The sequence below is a fragment of the Rhinolophus sinicus genome, chromosome 5 (assembly GCF_057876585.1).
Source record: "Rhinolophus sinicus isolate RSI-liver-muscle chromosome 5, RSI-T2T, whole genome shotgun sequence".
Lineage (NCBI taxonomy): Eukaryota > Metazoa > Chordata > Mammalia > Chiroptera > Rhinolophidae > Rhinolophus > Rhinolophus sinicus.
In genome coordinates this window covers 52,563,690-52,581,601 of record NC_142505.1, presented here as the reverse complement: position 1 = coordinate 52,581,601, position 17,912 = coordinate 52,563,690, and the positions used below count along the sequence as shown (strand labels likewise).

The following is a 17,912-nucleotide window of genomic DNA, read 5'->3' as shown; positions in this document are numbered from 1 at the left end:
TCACACGGGGCCTCCTCTCTGCCCTCAGTGGGACGGTCGGCCACACACGCCCTGGTCCAGGCCCAGCTGATGTGCTCCGGAGCCCGGAGGGGGATGCACGCCTTCATCGTGCCCGTCCGGAGCCTCCAGGACCACAGCCCCCTGCCAGGTAAGCCCATGCTGCTCCCTTCAGGACCCCTCCCAGGAGGAGACCCCTCCACCAGGCCTCCCTGTTCTGGGGCTCCAGAGGTCCAGGGGAAAAGCTGGGACATGTCACCCTTGGGCGGGCAGGGGAGGGCCTCGTTGGACAAACCTGTTGCTAACTAGCCGAGTGGTCTTGAGCAAGATTCAGCACCTGTCTGACCTCAGCTTGGTCACCTACAGAACAGGTATAATAATCTCAGTGTCACAGGCTGCTGTGATGCTCAGAGGACGTGGAAAGTGTGTGTGCGTGGTACCTGGCAGACAGCAAGCACTTAACTGATGAACGTTCCTAACTCCATCTCCTCCTAGGAATCACTGTTGGAGACATTGGGCCCAAGATGGGCTTTGAGCAAACAGACAACGGCTTCCTGCGGCTGGACCATGTGCGGGTCCCCAGGGAGAACATGCTGAGTCGCTTTGCACAGGTGGGGGCTCTGCGGAGGTTACAGGCCTGCACTGCCTGGAGAGGGGACATTGCTGCTGGCTCTGGCTCCTCCTCCACAGAGCTGAGTTTGAGACATTTCTCCCCCAGAGAGGGTTGGTATCCCACAGACCTGGGAAAAACCCCAGCTTAGCAACTGTGTGATCTTGGGCAAGTCACTTGGCCTCTCTGAGCTTCAGAGTTCTCCTAGGTGAATGCTCACCTCATGGGGTGGGTGACAAAGCAATCATGGGACGAGGTGGCATGGCAATCTGAAGAGAAAAGGGGTGGGGCTAAGGATGACATGTGGCTTCACCTACATTGAGGCCTGGACACAACCAATCACTGAACAGACACCAGCCAAGTGCTGGAGAAATTTCTGGCGGTCCATATTTTGCCAGACATTACCTTTAGCTACGGACTGTGGGAAGGTCCAGGGTGTCCCAGGAGAAGAGCTGTGAACCAGAGCACTTGACACAGTGGCTATTTAGTGACAAGCACAGATGTTTCCGTTTTAACCATCAGCACGGCCATACGGGCACATTTGGGCTGACAGCCAGCTGTGCCTACTCCAGGGAAACAGTGTTGGGTACTGTGGTTCCCACAAGGCATGGAAGCCCACGGTTCTGGGTGTGAGCCCGGCAGGGGAGCCTGGGTTCAGACCCAGCACCTGTCCTTGGCCTACCGTCCTTGGACTACCAGGTCTTGCCAGATGGCACCTACATCAAGCTTGGGACACCACAGAGCAACTACCTTTCCATGGTGGTGACGCGCGTGGAGCTGCTGCTGGGGGAGATCACGCCGCTGCTGCAGAAGGCCTGCGTCATCGCCATTCGCTACTCAGTCATACGCCGCCAGTCCCAGCTCCGGCCCAGGTGAGGGGCGCCCAGAGCTGGGCACTGCAGACACGACTACCTGTCAGTGCCGCAGCACCTGCCCCCGACAGGGTCCCTCTGCCAGAGCAGGGTGGGGGCGCACGTATTACTCCTCCACGCGTACACGTCCGCCCGGCCCTGCCCACCTGGCCACGTCCATGGGGTCTCTACCTCCGGCTAATCAGCGGCCCCATCGGGCTCTGTGTGATCATGTGTCTTTGGCCCTATACCACCAGACCTTGACTCAGTCTGTCCGAGTGCAACTAGGTCCTGTACAGCTATGTCTGGGTCAGCTACTTGCCAAGTTGTAGGTGACTGTGGCTCCTGAGTTTGCTCTGTCAGGGCGTGAGTAACTGTGTCTGACAAAGCCCACCTGTCACATCAGGCTCTAAGGTGGAAATTGGGTCTGTCTGGCTGCGAATGTCAACACCCAGCTGTGGTATGTCCAAGTCTGGATCCATTTTGTTGTACACGGCTGTGTCTGACTGACACTGCCTCTACCGCATGGCACCAAATACCAAGGGCTGACTGTACTCTCTGTTTTAATGTGTATTGTACACATGTGCACACACATGTACACACACACACAGAGTTGCCAAATTCAGCAAATAAAAATATAGGACTGCCAGTTAAATTTGAATTTCAGGTAAACAACACATCATTTTTTAGAGTAACTATATCCCAAGCGGACTCGCCCAGGATGCAGCAAACGGAGCCTGGGCATGTGGTTGCCCCAGTTTGTACACAGGAAGGGAGAGGTAGAGCAGGGCCTGCAAAACTGACTGAGCTCATGGTGCTGTGAGACGGGCTTCAGCCTGGCAGTTCCTGGCCTAATTCTGCTAAGTGACCCTGGGCAAGTCCTTTGCCCTCCTTGGCAAGTTTTCTCACTTGTAAAGTAAAGAGTGACATCACCAGGGCTGGAATTGAGAACATCCAGCCCAACAGTCTGGTGATGTTTCATTCCCTGGGCACACAGATCGGGCGTCTAATGCACAGTGGCCTGAGGGCTGGATGCCAGGCAGATCTAGGGGCCACACCGGCTCAGCCACCTGTTAGCTGGGGGAGCTTCGGCTAGCCATCCCATATCTCTGTCCCTCAGCGTCCTCATCTACACAATGGGCATGACAGGAAAGGCCTTTCAGGGAGGTGTTAAGGGTGGAATGCAATAAAGCGTAACCGGCCCTTAGCCAGGGTCCTTGCCTCTGGCAAAGCCACAGCACCCTCAGCCGGCCTGGGCCTCAGCATGCTGGGCTGAGGCAGTGTGCTATGGAGAACAGGCACTGGGAAGGTGCTGTCGTCGACGATGTCCTGTGTGGAGCCCCGTTTTCTGAGTTGCAGAAATGTCCCAAGGATGGTCGTAATAGTACATGTCCAGGTGAGGGGCTGCTGGCCCAAAGAAAAAATGCCAGGTTTCTTCCCATCAGCCACGGAGGCTTCTCTCTCTTGCCTTCTTTCAATCCACAAATAGTGTTACTGCAGGCCCTGCATGCTGGACGGTCTCAGGCTCTGAGGGACAAGGCAGACACAATCCCCAGCCTGGGGCTCCATCGGACTCACATTCACATCCTGAGTTAATGATTAGGCTCAACACTCTTCCCAGCACACAGTGAGGGCACCAGTAGTAAAACGTCAAGGTTCAAATCCTCAGGGGTACAGGACCACAACCCCTCACCCACACTCCTTGGGACCGGATGTGTTAGAACTGAGAACTTTGTGGAGTTTAGCAGGATGATACGGTGCATATGCTGTATTTTGTAAACCTTGCCCACAAGGGGCAGCAGCCATAAGCAGACATCAATACTTCTGGACTGAAATGAGGGGATATTCATGTTAGGTGGGATTTTAAAAGATTATCATTGTCTCATGTCAGTTTGGGTCAAGTTTTCTAATGAGACATAAAAACTGTCAATTTAAGGCTTTCTGGCTTTGGAGATGTGGGAAGGTAGATAAGGCACGTAGCAATCTTCTAAACCTTCCACTTTTCTTCCCCTCAGTGACCCGGAGGCAAAGGTCCTGGACTACCAGACACAGCAGCAGAAGCTCTTTCCTCAGCTGGCCACGGCCTATGCGTTCCATTTCCTGGCCAACAACCTCTTGGAATTCTTCCACCGCTCCTACGATGCCATCCTGAGCAGAGATTTCAGCCTCCTGCCTGAGGTACGTGCTGTCTGCGGGCAGACGGGTGGGAGTTGGGAGGGTGGCTGGCCTTTTCTGCCCAGTCCTGCTCCCATCGGCCCCTTCCACTTTCCCTTCCCCAGCCTTCCAACCTGTCAGGGCACCTAGGGAGAACTGTACCCCGACGTGGAAATCCAGCCCGTGGGGCCCCCAGAAAGCTCCAAAAATGTTAGAGGAAGTCATCACACATAGTACACAGAACACAGGTGTACAATCCCTAATGCACATTTGAAACCCAAAAAGCCCTGAAAACCAAAAGTTGTTTAGAATTCATTTGGTGGCACAGTTTGACCTGAACTGACATGATTTCTCCCACTGAGTGTACCTTTCTCAGTATAAATATTAACGTGTTTGATCACTAAGGCTGCCCCAGACTCCTCTAGGTGTATTCTATACAATATACCTTAAATGTCCTGCTTTACCTTTCTAAAATTCAAAAACATTCTGATTCTAAAACGCATCTGGCCCCAAGGGGTTGAGATAAAGGGCTGTGGACTTCCCTGGGCACTAAGGTTCGCTCTGTCCAGGCTGGATGGCTTCACTAATCCTCGAACTGCACAGCAGGCACCATTCCCATCCTGTTTACAGGTGAGGAAAAGGGAAGCGCAGAGAGGATAAAGCCTCCCCCAAGGACAGGAAGCCTGCAGATGGCTAGGAGCTTCTAAGAACCCAAACTCAAGCCAGGTCTGCTGCCTGGCAGCCGGGCTTCCAAGCCAGGGCAGCAGGCTGATGGTGGACTCACATCCCCACAGGCCAGCTCTCCCAAACCTCTGCTTGCCAGCAAAGTCCACGGCTCCTGGATGACAGTGACTCCCATCCAGGAAGCAGCCAGTTCCCAAGACCCTGAAGAATGGCCTGGAGGGTTTTCCTTCATTCTTATTGTCCTTAGTTATGTTGGCTCATTGTGTGATCTTGGGCGAGTCACAGATCCTGAGTCTCAGCCGTCTCATTCATAAAGTTGTGAGCTGAGGAAACAATTCTTACCTGCACTCAGTGAGTGGTACAGATGGTTGTTCCCAGAGGGCCCCCTTACACCGCCTGACCCCCTTCCCATTCTTGCAGCTCCATGCACTGAGCTCAGGTGTAAAGGCCATGGTAGCAGACTTCTGCACCCAGGGGACTGAGCTGTGTCGCAGGGCCTGCGGTGGGCACGGCTACTCAAAGCTGAGCGGCCTGCCATCACTGGTCACCAGAGTGACGGCCTCCTGCACCTACGAGGGTGAGAACACTGTGCTGTACCTGCAGACGGCCAGGTAAGGCTGAAGCTGACCCTGGGCCTCCTTTGCCTGGCCCCTGGGGCTTCTGTTTGGGTTGAAGCATCTGTCTGGTGTCCACAGAGGGAGCAGACTTTGGGGAGTGCCGTCAGGAAGCGTCTGACTGCCACGTGTGTCTCTAATCCACCCACCTCCCCCCAGACTCGCTGCAGCTCCCAGCCAGCCAGTCCCATCACCTGTACAGCGGCGTCCGTCCTGCTCTCCTGCTTCCACCCCCTTCAGTCCTTCCTCCACTGGCAGCCAGCACAGAGAAGATGACATATTTCCCTTGCTTCAAGTCCTTTGCTGGCTTCCCACTGCCCACAGGCAAATGCCACATTCCACACTGCAGCCTCCAAGGCCCTACGACCTGACCCGCCCCCTCTCCATCCTGCCCTGGCAGCCTCCTGCCTCTGCTCACTGTGCCAGCCAGCCACACACGTCTTCCTCCCGCCCCCATGGGGCCCTGGCTGGCCCCTCGCTCGTCCTAAAACCCTGTCCCCAGTGTATTGTTGTACGGCGGGCTCCTTCTCGTCCTTCCAGTCTCTGCTCAGATGACACCTCCTTCAGACGCCCTCCCTGACCACTACATCTAGAATAGCACTGCCCCCACCCTCCAATCAACACTGTCCTGTTTCTGTGAAGCATTATCCCAGGCTGAAAGTTTCTTTTTGTGTGTGTGACACAGAGCTCCTGAAGGGCAGGAAGGGCGCCTGTCTCACCAAGCAGCACCCTGGCTTAGCACTTAGCGCAGGGCTGCACGCAGGAGGCTCCACCCTGAGGTCAGGGAGGAGAGGCTGAGTCAGCCTCCTCCCAACAGGGGCTCTGTTTTCATCTCTGTATCTACCGAGGGGACTAGGGTCTCTGACAAAGACTTTCACGTTCATCTATTCTCAGGTGATGAAACAGGGCAAATACTTCTCCATGCAGAAAGGAAAGGTTTACTGGCAACTATGCTATAGAACATTTCTTGGAATTTTTTATAACATTTATTGTGGGTTTTTTATTATAAAAGGAATACAATATCACGTATTAGACATTCTGTGCTCTACAGATAATATCTCATTCCATTTTCACAAACCCCGTCAGCAAGTATTACCAACCCCATCTAGAGATGGACAAACTGAGGCTGTGACGTAACTTCTGCAGCATCACCTAGGTCTCAGGAGAGCTGCATGGGAATCCACGGCTGTCTGAGCCCAGAGCCTACAACCACTGGATTATCATAAGGAAGAAACTAACAGTCACCTGTAACCCTCCCACTCCTGTTTGCATTCCTACATCGATCCTTCTTTATTCAGCTAAGAAAAATTTAATTTCCACAGTCACTGTACAATTCGTCATAAATCCCAAACCACAAGCTCCTAACCAACACAGAAGATTCTGTTCGCTCAGATAGCAAAAGGGTTTATGTTCGGGGTGTGAGTGTCTGCCCAGCCCCACGGCTGCAGCCCCCTTTCACCATGAAGGAAGCACAGCCTCAGGGCACACTAGCTGAGGGCTTCACAGCAGGCCAACTGGGGGGTGGGGGACGGAGTGCCTGGAGCAAGAAGTAACCATCAGGAGGGCCTGGGCAAGAACTTGTGAGGCCCTGGCTCTCCCTAGGGGACACAGAGTGCATGTCTCTGGAAGAGGGGGGTGCTGGGCTGTCCCACAGCACTCCCCACCCTCTCCTGCCTCTACCCACCCCTAGGTTTTTGATAAAGAGCTACCTGCAGGCTCAGGCGTCCCCAGGCTCCACACTGCAGAGGTCTTTCCCTCAGTCTGTTGCGTACCTGACCGCACCTGACCTGGCCAGATGCCCAGCACAGAAGGCAGCGGACTTCCTTCACCCAGAACACTACACCAGGGCCTGGGCACACGTGGCAGTCAGGTGAGTCACAGCTGAGAAATCAGCCATCCCAGCTTGGGGCAGGCTCCTTCCAGCATTAGGACCTTTGGGATTGCGTGGGCATTCCTGGATACTCTTCCAAAAACCAGCCCCTTCCCCTACCTTCTCAGTCTTCTCAGCTCCTACCACTGTGGGCAGAGAAGGGGACGTCACACCCACCAGGCATGGACCACCGGCACTGCCCTGTCCTGGTCAGGCTAGCAGGACATCACCTCTCTGGCCAGTGCCGTGCAGTTTTTAAATCTTTAGGTTCTTACTGATTTGCAATACAAAGAATATACCACGAAAGTAAATACCACAAATATACTGGTATGTAAATACCAATAAATAAAGCAATATACCTATGTTGCAAATATCTCACAATCTAAAAATAATTTTCAAAAGGATGACTGTATCAAGGGATCGAATTAGTTGATTTCCAGGGTCTCACAGGCTCCAGGGAACAAGGATAAGACCAAGGACATCTGTTCTGTCATTGAGTAAATATTGTCAGTGGCCTACTATGTGTCAGAAATGTCCAAACATACTAGGGGCTGGGAATAAAGACAGGTCCTGGCTAAACGCAGGCACCATCACGAGAGAGGAGAGCGCTGACTACTTAAAAAGGAAACCTTTGGAACCCCTCCCCAACTAACACAACTTGGAAAAAATATTTTCAATGTACAATTAAGAGGTTTTATATCCCAACCTGTGGTCCCAGGAATGGTTAATAGTTATTTCAAGATCACAAGCAACTTGTGACATTATTTATCCCACAAATATTTATTAAGTGCCAACAATACGTCAGGTACTATTCTCAGCACTAAAGAGCTACCGATAAACCAGTCTGATAAAAAGTCCAGGCCTCGCAGAGCTAACGTTTTATTTGGGGGAGGTGGGAAAGGCAAAACGAGGGTGCTCAGGAAAATTTAAACGTCATTATATTGCTTTTTGCTTGGAACTCAGTGTGATATCTGCTTATCTATCCCCTGTAAAAGCAAAATAAATATTGCTTAATAAACAGTTTGCTTTGCCTACAGATTCCAAGGGTCATGAGTAGATGGGCAGGGACTAGAAAATAAAAGAATAAAGGTTAAATGGCAAATGACCAATGTAGTGGTTTGGAGGACAAGGGCTGGTTCTCTTTTAAGATCTCTTAGGTAGAACTTGGAGTGGGCTAGGTAACTGAGAGGCCACATTAGCCTTTAGAGAAAAACCATTCTCCAGAAGGCAGTCAACAGAATGGCCCCATAACACTGGGTGGAGTCTGCATTAGAAAGAGGGGGCAGTGCCCAGCCTAGGGCCCTGAGGCTTTACAGCTCCAAGGTGAAGAAGGACTATACTTCTTACTAGCTGAGTGACCCTGGACCAGTTAGTTAACGTCTCTTGGGACTCGGTTTTCCCCACGGTAAATTGGGAATGCCTACCCTTAAAAGAGTTAGAGAGAAGGTTTATCAGGCATTTAGTTTTATAACACAAACGTGGTTAATAAATGGGAATTATTTCTACTTCTGTGGGACCCCAGCCAGCCTGGGACCAAACACCATCAGTCTCTTTCCCACTCAGTCCAGAAGCTGACCCTTTTTTCTTTGGCCTCAGGCTCATAAAGGACTCAGTGCATCATTTACAGACTCTGCAGCAGTCTGGAGCTGACCAGTACGAGGCATGGAACCAGACCACCGTCATACACCTCCAGGCAGCTAAGGTGAGCTGCCTGTCAGCTGAAGCTGAAAGGAAACTGTTTTGTTTGCCAGGCAGGCTAGCCTGCTGGGAAAAGCCGAGCCCTGCCATTATTCCCCAGCCCTGCTCAGTGGCTGCCCTCATTTCACTTCCAAAGCTTTAGTCCGGGGTATTTTAATTAAAGGATTTAACTCCAAAGCAATCTTGCTGGCAGCTCTTAGGGAAAAACGTAATGAGGCAGTGTTATTGGATTTGCTTCAGGTTGTTCAAATATTTCCTCCCAGATAGAAAATCAGGTCAAGTCTCCCCCTTAGCCCCTTAAATGTCTGATTCAATTTCCACTATGTTTTGTGTTTGTGCGTAATTCCCAGTCAGTCAGCAAATACTTGGGCACCCACTGAACACGAGGCCCCCGGCTGGGTGCTAGGGGCTCGGGAGGGCCCATCACCGTGGCACTCGGGGAAGCACTGTGATGGGGAAATGCAGCCGACACGGGATCCAGAGCAGCACGTCTCTACCCACCGTGAGAAGTCAGAAAGGCGTCCCAGAAGTGGCTTATAGACCAAGACCTCAAGGATGAGCTGAAATTACCCAGGCAAAGAGTAGAGCCTATGACTTTGGAGAGGAAGGTTTCCAGGCAAAACGAACAACAGGTGCAGAGGAGGCGAGAAAAGGCACGGTGGGTGGGAGGAAATGCGTATCCTCCCAAGGACCTAAAGGAAAAAGACTGAAACAAGAAGGGGAAGAAAGGAGAGTCAGAGGAGGACAGATCCGCAAGGCCTGGGACCTCCTGCACCACTGTAAGGACTTTGGGTTCTGTTTTCATTGCAATGGGAAACCTTTGCAGTTTGTAGGGGAATGACGTGATTGAGTTTCATTCTAGAAGGATCATTCAGGCTGCAGGGGGAGGAATGGACAGAAGGCTAGAGGCTAGTTAGGAGCAGGTAGCAGCAGTCTAGGCGAGGGCTGAGGGTGGTCCCAACCATGAACTTGGCCGAGGGCATGGAGAGAAGTGGACAGATGTAGAGAGACAGTAAGGAGGTAAAAGAAACGTAAGAATGACTCCTGAGCTCCAGCTCAGGCAGCTGGGACTCGGGCCCTACCTACAGCTCGGAAATCAAGGCGATCACTTTAATCAGTAGTCATCAGACCCAGAAAATGGCAGCCTTAGAACAGGAAAGCCCTGAAGGAGTTTGCAGCAGCCTTCATGATGAGGCAGGGCTGGTGGTGCGCACTGGACATGAGCGCCACCTGGTGACCTGCCACCTCTATCACACTGGCTGGCGCAGGTAGTAGGTATTAACTCTGCCACCGTCCGCTATGCTCAGTCCACTGCAGAGGCACTCCCTGCTGTGCTCAATGTCCTAGCAACACAGGGGAGGGCGAGCCACGGCTGTGCTCTTACTCAACTACCAGAAAACGGAACAAGAGCTCCCGTTTATTCATCTGTTTTCCAAACCGATGCCCTGCCTTCAAATGGACCAGACACTGCTTCCAGGGTCACCTCATTTCATACACAAAACCCTGGGAGGGAGAATAGCATAATCTTTGTTTTAAGGCTGAGAACATAGAACTCCGAAGAGTTAAGTCCCAGACTTACGAAATAGCTGAGTTAAGATGCTTTGCTTTCCCTTCCCACTAAGGATGCAAGTCATGCCCTCAGGGAGCCACTGTGTGTTAGTGAGGGAGGTGAGCCCCAAGCTGGGGTGGGAGGGGGGGGCGCAAAAAGCTCAGCCAGCCTGGGAAAGAAGAGCAAGTCCCTGGGCTTCCTGGGAAGGTGGCACCCAAGCCAAGTCCCCAAAGTCATAATGGGCAGGGACTCTGCACTGCCTGGGCATTGTGCTTTGGGAGGCTGTGTACTCTACAGAAACCGCAAGCACCCAACCAGGTCCCATCTGGAAACCATAAATATGCAGGTAGACAGTGACAGCAACACAAGAGGGGCAGGGAACAGTGGCAAAGGGGCTGCACAAGAAGGAGAGCGTCCTGGCCTAAGTTCTGGTCCCAGCTCTGTGCGTGACCTGCCATGGGACCTGCCATGTGACCTCAGGCAGTCTTTTCCCGTCTGTACTTTCACTTTTCCTGTCTGTAAAATAAAGGGGCATGGGCAAGTCCTTTAGGCTCTGATGGGCACTCGCCTTCTAATCTCAGCTTCTGCTGAGGAGAGATGTCAGTCCCTGGGAGCACTGCAACAAAGGCTGGCCTCCTTATGATCCAGCCTCAGGCTCTGGTGGCTTTGGCAATGCAGGGCAGCAATCGAGAGTCCAGACTCTACATGGGGATGTAAAGTATCGGGGATCTAGTCAACAACACGGTAATAACTTTGTGTGGTGTCAGATGGGTACTAGACTAGTCAGGGGATCACGTCATAAGATACATAAATGTCCAATCACTATGTTGTACACCTGAAACAGCATAGTGTATGTCAACTGTAATTGGAAAATTAATTTAAAAAGAAAGGTATGGACTCTTACCTGGGAAATGTGTGCTGTGGTTTGGCTCTCCTTGCTACCACTTACCAGCCTTGTGACCTTGGGCAAGGACCATAGCCTGTCGGCACCTCAAGCTCCTCATCTGCATAATGGAGCGAATACTAGTACCTCCCTTAAGATTAGTATGAGGATTAAATGGGTTAGTCCATGAAAAATTTTGGGAGACACCTAGAGCATAAATACTATACATCCCACCCCACCCCCAAATTAGGCAGAAGGCAAGACTGAGATCCACACGCACAAAAGTAAAGTTCATCGTGCTCCGAGCATGCCGCCAGGGGTTAGCTCTGCCTTTCACCCAAGTGCAGAGGCCCCCTTCCTCTCGTCTTCACCTTGCTTTCCAAGGGAGAGGCCCTCGAGCAGCTCAGCACTCCGCTCTCCATCCAAGGCCCGGAGAATTTAAAGATGGGCACTCAGATTAGAACAGGGAAGCTGGGACGACGTAAAAAAGGAAAGACAAAAATGCGTCTCTAGTTTTGCCAGACTGTCCGCTATTTTCAGTCTGAGCACCAAGGGCTGCTTGATCCCCGCAGGGGCAGCAGCGTATACCCGCTCCTCTTCCACGTTGAAATCTTGCAAACCCAGCATGGCTGTGAGCACACCAGGTCCAGGTGGCAAAGTGGTGTTGTTAGCACCCATGGGAGGCCTCTCTGGGAAAGGCAGATTCTTTCCAAGTGAGAAACCTGATCAGGTCACCGGCCTGTTGATGACTTGGTGGCCCTCTGACCCCCAAAGAATAAAATCCCAACCTGTCATTCACAGCCCTTCATGACCTGGGGCCCATCATCACTCTGCATAGTCCAGTGCTTCCGCCTCATTCAGTGCTTGCAGCCCGCTGAGAGGACGGTCCTTTGCATGTGAAGTTCCGCCTGCCAGGAATCACCTTCCCTCCAATTCCTTGTCCCTGTGGGTAAATGCCCTTGAACCCTGAAGACAGCGCTGAGCTTTGCTGCTTAACTCACTAGCAGCAGCGTCGGCATTACTGGGGAGCTTGTAAGAATGCACAGGTTTCTTATCCCAGAATCCATATTTTGACAAAATCCTCAGGTAGTTTGTACATCCATGAACATTTGAGACCTGTTTTGTATGCTCTCCATTCTTTCCCCCTCCTACCAAATAAAAATATATCGTGTGTTTGTTTTGGGGAGAGGGGGAATATTCAAAAACCTTAAGCAGTAGGGCAGGCACCAACAAATCAGAAAGCACTTCAGGCCTAAGGGAAGCAGGGTCCCGAATGCTGGGTGCAGCATTAATGCTTTAGTTGCTGGGCTATGAGGAGGAGGGGGTCCGAGAGGAGCCTGGCTGGTAGAGGGGGCGCCCACCTGGTTGAGGCCAATGTCACTTACCAACTGGATATTTTAACCACTAACAGAGCTGACTGTTGCATATGGGCTAAATCACAGCACTGCTACCTCTAGGAGTTTATTTACTCTCTAGCTGGGATAAACTTCATGTACACGTTGAACTATTTTCTCCCCTCAAGATGCACACACACACACCGCCTTGAACATGGCAGACAAAAAATAGCTGTTTTCTTAAGAAAAGTGGTGCTGTCCTCCACTATCCCCAGGCCAGCCTCCATTACTCCTGTATTCTTTCTACTTTCGACCCTACTTGGAATTGCCCCACGTAAAATGAGGAAACTAAGGGCCAAGTCCCCGAGCCCACCAGCCCCCAACGCACACTGTCCAAAAGGCTGTCAGACTCACAGCGAGCGAGGAGCGAAGGCAGTTGCTTGTCAGCCTGCTGGGAAACGCAGGGCTGCAGTAAGCTAATTCCCACAGCCTCGCCAAGTTCCAGGGTGACTTCTGGAGTCAGGCATCAGAAGCTAACTGCATCTCTGTGTCTTTACAGGCACACTGCTACTATGTCACTGTGAAGAGTTTCACAGAAGCTCTGGAGAAACTAGCAAATGAACCAGCAATTCAGCAGGCACTCAAACGTCTCTGTGATCTCTACGCTTTGCACGGCATCCTGTCTAACGCGGGCGACTTTCTCCATGATGGCTTCCTGTCTGGGGCCCAAGTGGACATGGTGAGAACAGCCTACCTAGACCTGCTCCGCCTCATCCGGTGAGTGGCTGGCCCTCAAACCAGGGTAGTCTTCAGAAAGTAATTCTAGACCCTTTGTTCACTTCAAACGCCAAAACTTTCAGCTCCAAAGCCTTGCTAACTGGGGTCTGGCAAAAGCAGCAACAGCCCTGGAGAGGTTTACACACTAGCATTATTACACCAACAGAAAGCATTATGGATTAAGGGAAGAGTATTAGAAATAAAAATGCCTAAGAATAAATCATCTCACTGCCTCAACTGAACTCTTCAACACTGTCAAGGAAATAGGAATCGCATCTAAGGAATATGAATAAAATAATTCATAAAACATATGTAGTATTCATACTACATATGGATAATATGTATTAATAATAATGAGCCTTAATCATAGCTAATATTTAAAGAGCACTTATGTGTGCCAGGCGCGGTGCCAAAAGCTGTTACATACATCATCTCATCTAATCCTCACAGCCTTTTGAAGTGGATGCTATTAATCCCCCCATTTTACTGGGGAGGAAATCCAGGCTTAGGGGAGTTAAGTAACTTGCCCAAGGTCACACAATTCGCCAGAGGAGGAGCCAGGTAAAATCTGGGGCCAGAGAATGCACTCAAGCTGTATAATAAGGTCACGGTTGGGCTATTGTTTATTTCAAATATATCCTTGTCTTTGTCGAATGTGCTTAAACCAACTCTCACTAAGTTGACTAAACTTACTTTAATCCTCCCTCAGCTTCAAGACGAAAATGTTTTTAAAACCCAGTAACTCATACTAATTGATAAAACAATAACACAAATAGTTTTTAAAAGCAGTATTAATGCAGTACAGTGTGGGGATGACATATTAATGCAATGCTTTCATATAATCTCCACGATCACTTTAAAAACGTATCAAAACCAAAGTCCCCAAATAACCAGGATACTAAAAGAAACAGAAATTAAAACAAATTAATTACCATTGTCCATAACATGAAAAATAGGCTAACTTGAGAACAAAAACTTTTCTGAGGAAATATGATACCAATTGTATTGGGGGGAAGGGGAGGGGGGGGAGGTGACACACACATGTGTGTGACTCCCCCCCAGAACCTGCAGAGTTCACATTATCAATAAGACTAAGAGAATTAAAAAAAAAAAAAGATTTGAAATTTAAAAAATAATAATATATTCATGATAGAGGTTAAAAAAACTAGCCCAAATGATCTTATTTCTAACAACATGCAACATGTTACATACCATTTGACCCCACATAAGCACCTCACAGACAGCTGGTGGTCAGTAAATGTTTGTTCAATTAAATCATCAAAAATACATGTAATACAATTATGCCCCAGGTATTAAACCTTCCCTAACATAATTGAGAATCCAGTGGCAGAAACCATTAATAGAATAATTGAGTATTGCACAGTTCAAGTCCAAGTGTATCTAACTTTTGAAAAGCGTGGCATTTAAAAGCCCATGAAGACAATCACGTTCTAGCTCTGATTGGCAGTGATGAGGAAACACAAAAGGAATGAGCACCTTCACAGCTCATAAGCATGATTTTTATCTGCAACAGCATTTCTGAGTGCTTGACTTGGCGCTAGAAATTTACAATTCAAGACAAGAAAGACAGCACTGACATAAATAGATAATTTATGTAGGCATCAAATCCACAAACTGATTTACTCCCATAATGGTTCCTAAGTAACCTTCCTATATGGCAGGGTAACTACCGTAAGTATGTAACAGACTCCATGCTCTTAACAGTTCTGTGTCACAATTCCCTGCCTTGGTTATTCAGTCTCGCCCTCAGATTTCTGAGATGACAAATGAAGGCTGGCACACTCACTATCTAAGTGACACTAAAAACCAGCTCTCTGTGTAATGGTAATTTACTGACCCAAATAGTGCTCAGTTGGTTAAGTGGTCATAAAATCCCAGCTGGGGGAATTCCAGGTAAAGGTGGCAGATTGAACATATGAATTTACTTTGTTCCCTCCTGAAACCCCACTAAACCATCAGCAAATGGGTTACAATTTTTAAAAAGGACCCACAAAGAGAAAGAGAACATAAGAAACGTGAAAATTGGAAGTACCATGTTTCCCAGAAAATAAGACCTAGCCGGACAATCAGCTCTAATGTGTCTTTTGGAGCAAAAATTAATATAAGATCCGGTATTATATTAATTATATTATATTAATTATATTATACCCAGTCTAACATTATCTTATATAAGACCCAGTCTTATATTACAGTAAAATAAGACCGGGTCTTATATTAATTTTTACTCCAAAAGATGCATTAGAGCTGATTGTCCGGCTAGGTCTTATTTTTGGGGAAACACAGTAAGTGGACAGAGACTTAGCAGAACTGAGAAAAGTGAACCATAAACCCGAAGAGTGAAAAGCAACCAAGGCATACCAAAGAACCCCGAGAATTAGCAGGACTATGCACCTCTGGCAATGGGGGTGAAGGTGACTGACAGGAAGGGTTAAAAGTCTATTTCACAAAGAGCTGAATCCCCAGCTCCCCTCCGCCATGAGTAGTTTTTAGACTTTCCTTGACCCCACCCTGGCAGCAAGGTAAACAGGATCTGTGACCGAGGGAACATCAGAAACAGGTGAGGATGAGGCTACCCTTCAGAAAACAGGGGCTTCAATAAATGTTTACAGGCCAAATACTGATGAGCCCCTCCTCCAGCCCTCTTTTCTCACTGGGTCCCAGGGAACTGGCAGCCAGGCTAGTACCCTACAGGGAGATGATACCATGATCACCAGGGTCCCCCAATGGTCCACCCAATTCACCCCATAGTTGACCCCACATTGACAAGCACACCCAGACTTCTAATCAGCAAGTGAAGGCCCCACTCCTAGCTATGATCAGGTCTCAGGGATCAGCGGACACCTGAGGAAAGCTCCCAACATGAGAGACAGAGACCAAACAAACTAGAACGAGGCCACCCAAGAGACACACAAGAATCCTCAGGGAGAAAATCTTTTTTAAAAGGTCAGTAATATCCTCAAAGAGTTAGGAGAAGATATTGTAACCATAAAACAAGAATGCTATTACTTAAAAAGTAATATTCAGAGAACAAAAAGAGCTCTGTAAAATTAAAAAATGAGGGCCGGCCCGGTGGCTCAGGCAGTTGGAGCTCCATGCTCCTAACTCTGAAGGCTGCCAGTTCGATTCCCACATGGGCCAGTGGGCTCTCAACCACAAGGTTGCCAGTTCAACTCCTCGAGTCCCGCAAGGGATGGTGGGCAGTGCCCCCTGCAACTAAGACTGAACACGGCACCTTGAGCTGAGCTGCCGCTGAGCTCCTGGATGGCTCAGTTGGTTGGAGCGCATCCTGTCAACCACAAGGTTGCCAGTTCGATTCCTCGACTCCAGCAAGGAATGGTGGGCTGTGCCCCCTGCAACTAGAAATGGCAACTGGACCTGGAGCTGAGCTGTGTCCTCCACAACTAAGACTGAAAGGACAACAACTTGACTTGGAAAAAAAGGCCTGGAAGTACTCACTGTTCCCCAATAAAGTCCTGTTCCCCTTCCCCAATAAAATCTTTAAAAAAAAAAAAAAATTAAAAAATGAGAGTGGAAATTAAAAACTCAGTTGAAGGACTGGAATATAAAGTTGCAGAAATCTCACAGAAAGAAAGCAAAAGGACAAAAATAGGAGAGAAAAGATAAAAATAGTAAGAGGGCTGATCCTAACTGTTCATCATCTGAAAAACAGGTCTAGAAAGAGAAGACAGAAAAAAATGGGAGCAGACCATTAATGAAAGAATTCGAGAAAACACTCCTCAAATGAGGCATACAAGTTTCAGACTGAAAAAGAAACAGATGCTTACAGCCTAGAAAAGAGGAGACAAACACAGACACAAAATATAAGTCACACATACAGTGTGCGAAATGTTAATAAATGTTATGAAAAAAAGGACAGCAGGGAAAGGGGATCAGGAATGCTAGGGGCGAGGTGGGGTGGGAGGACTGTCATTTAAATAGGTCAAAGAAGGCGACTCAGGGAGGGTGACATTTGAGGAAAGATCTGAGGGGGGCAGGTGAGAGGAGCCCAGTGGTTGGCTGAGAAAAGAGCATTCCAGGCAGAGAATAAGTACAAACGTTGGCAACCAGAGTATGCGTGGCATGTCTACCCAACAAACAGTGAGCCTGGAGGTAGGTCGCTGTAACAGGAGCTCAGCTGTCAACAGGACAAATGAAGTCATAATAATATATGGGATACACAAGTCATGATAACATAAGTACTGAATATTTGTGTGGCTGAAATTTTGTAACTATATTGGGAGGCAGGAGGACGAAGGGGAGGAAGCAGAGGTGATGACAGGCAGGGGTGAGAAGGGTGCTAAAAAGTCCTCATCTTTTATAATGGAGAGTCGACAGAAAACCTCTGAAACTGAATGATCAAGAAGTAGCAATCCACGTAAGGTGTATAGAGACATTCAGGTAAAAACCAACACTACCAGTTAAAAGACTGAAACGAATTGCTTCTGGGATGGGGAGCATAGGAAATGCAGGTGAGAGACAAGAATATGGTGACTTTAGATAACAAGCTTAAATAATTATTTGACTCTTTATGCTGTGACTATATAACTGTGCAAAAATAAAAACTTAAAAAAAAAATTAAAGCTGAGTTGTTGGCAAAGTGAGTAATCATGGAACCTCTAATGAGGTGTTGTTATTCACCATCCCAAATCAATCAGATTCATAAAGACAATCTAAAGTACTCACAAACGTGTTTTTGTTCTCAGGAAGGATGCCATCTCCTTAACTGACGCTTTCGACTTCACCGATCAGTGTTTAAATTCAGCACTTGGCTGTTACGATGGAAATGCCTACGAACGTCTGTTCCATTGGGCTCAGAAGTCACCAACCAATACCCAGGTAGTTGAGTAGAACACAGTATAAATTATGTAAG

The 17,912-nt window shown here is 49.0% G+C and overlaps 1 protein-coding gene across 2 annotated transcripts in view; it reads left to right on the top strand.

Moving 5' to 3' along the window:
* The window catches only part of ACOX2 (acyl-CoA oxidase 2), a 28,519-nt gene that overhangs the window by 6,975 nt on the left and 3,632 nt on the right, over positions 1 to 17,912 (top strand). For both annotated transcript variants that reach the window (XM_019724125.3, XM_019724124.3), the window contains exons 6-14: positions 29 to 148; positions 493 to 608; positions 1,307 to 1,479; positions 3,474 to 3,636; positions 4,717 to 4,907; positions 6,601 to 6,780; positions 8,377 to 8,482; positions 12,804 to 13,021; positions 17,746 to 17,878. In XM_019724125.3, the coding sequence (XP_019579684.3) occupies positions 29 to 148; positions 493 to 608; positions 1,307 to 1,479; positions 3,474 to 3,636; positions 4,717 to 4,907; positions 6,601 to 6,780; positions 8,377 to 8,482; positions 12,804 to 13,021; positions 17,746 to 17,878 (1,400 nt within the window). The remainder of the gene's footprint in view (positions 1 to 28; positions 149 to 492; positions 609 to 1,306; positions 1,480 to 3,473; positions 3,637 to 4,716; positions 4,908 to 6,600; positions 6,781 to 8,376; positions 8,483 to 12,803; positions 13,022 to 17,745; positions 17,879 to 17,912) is intronic.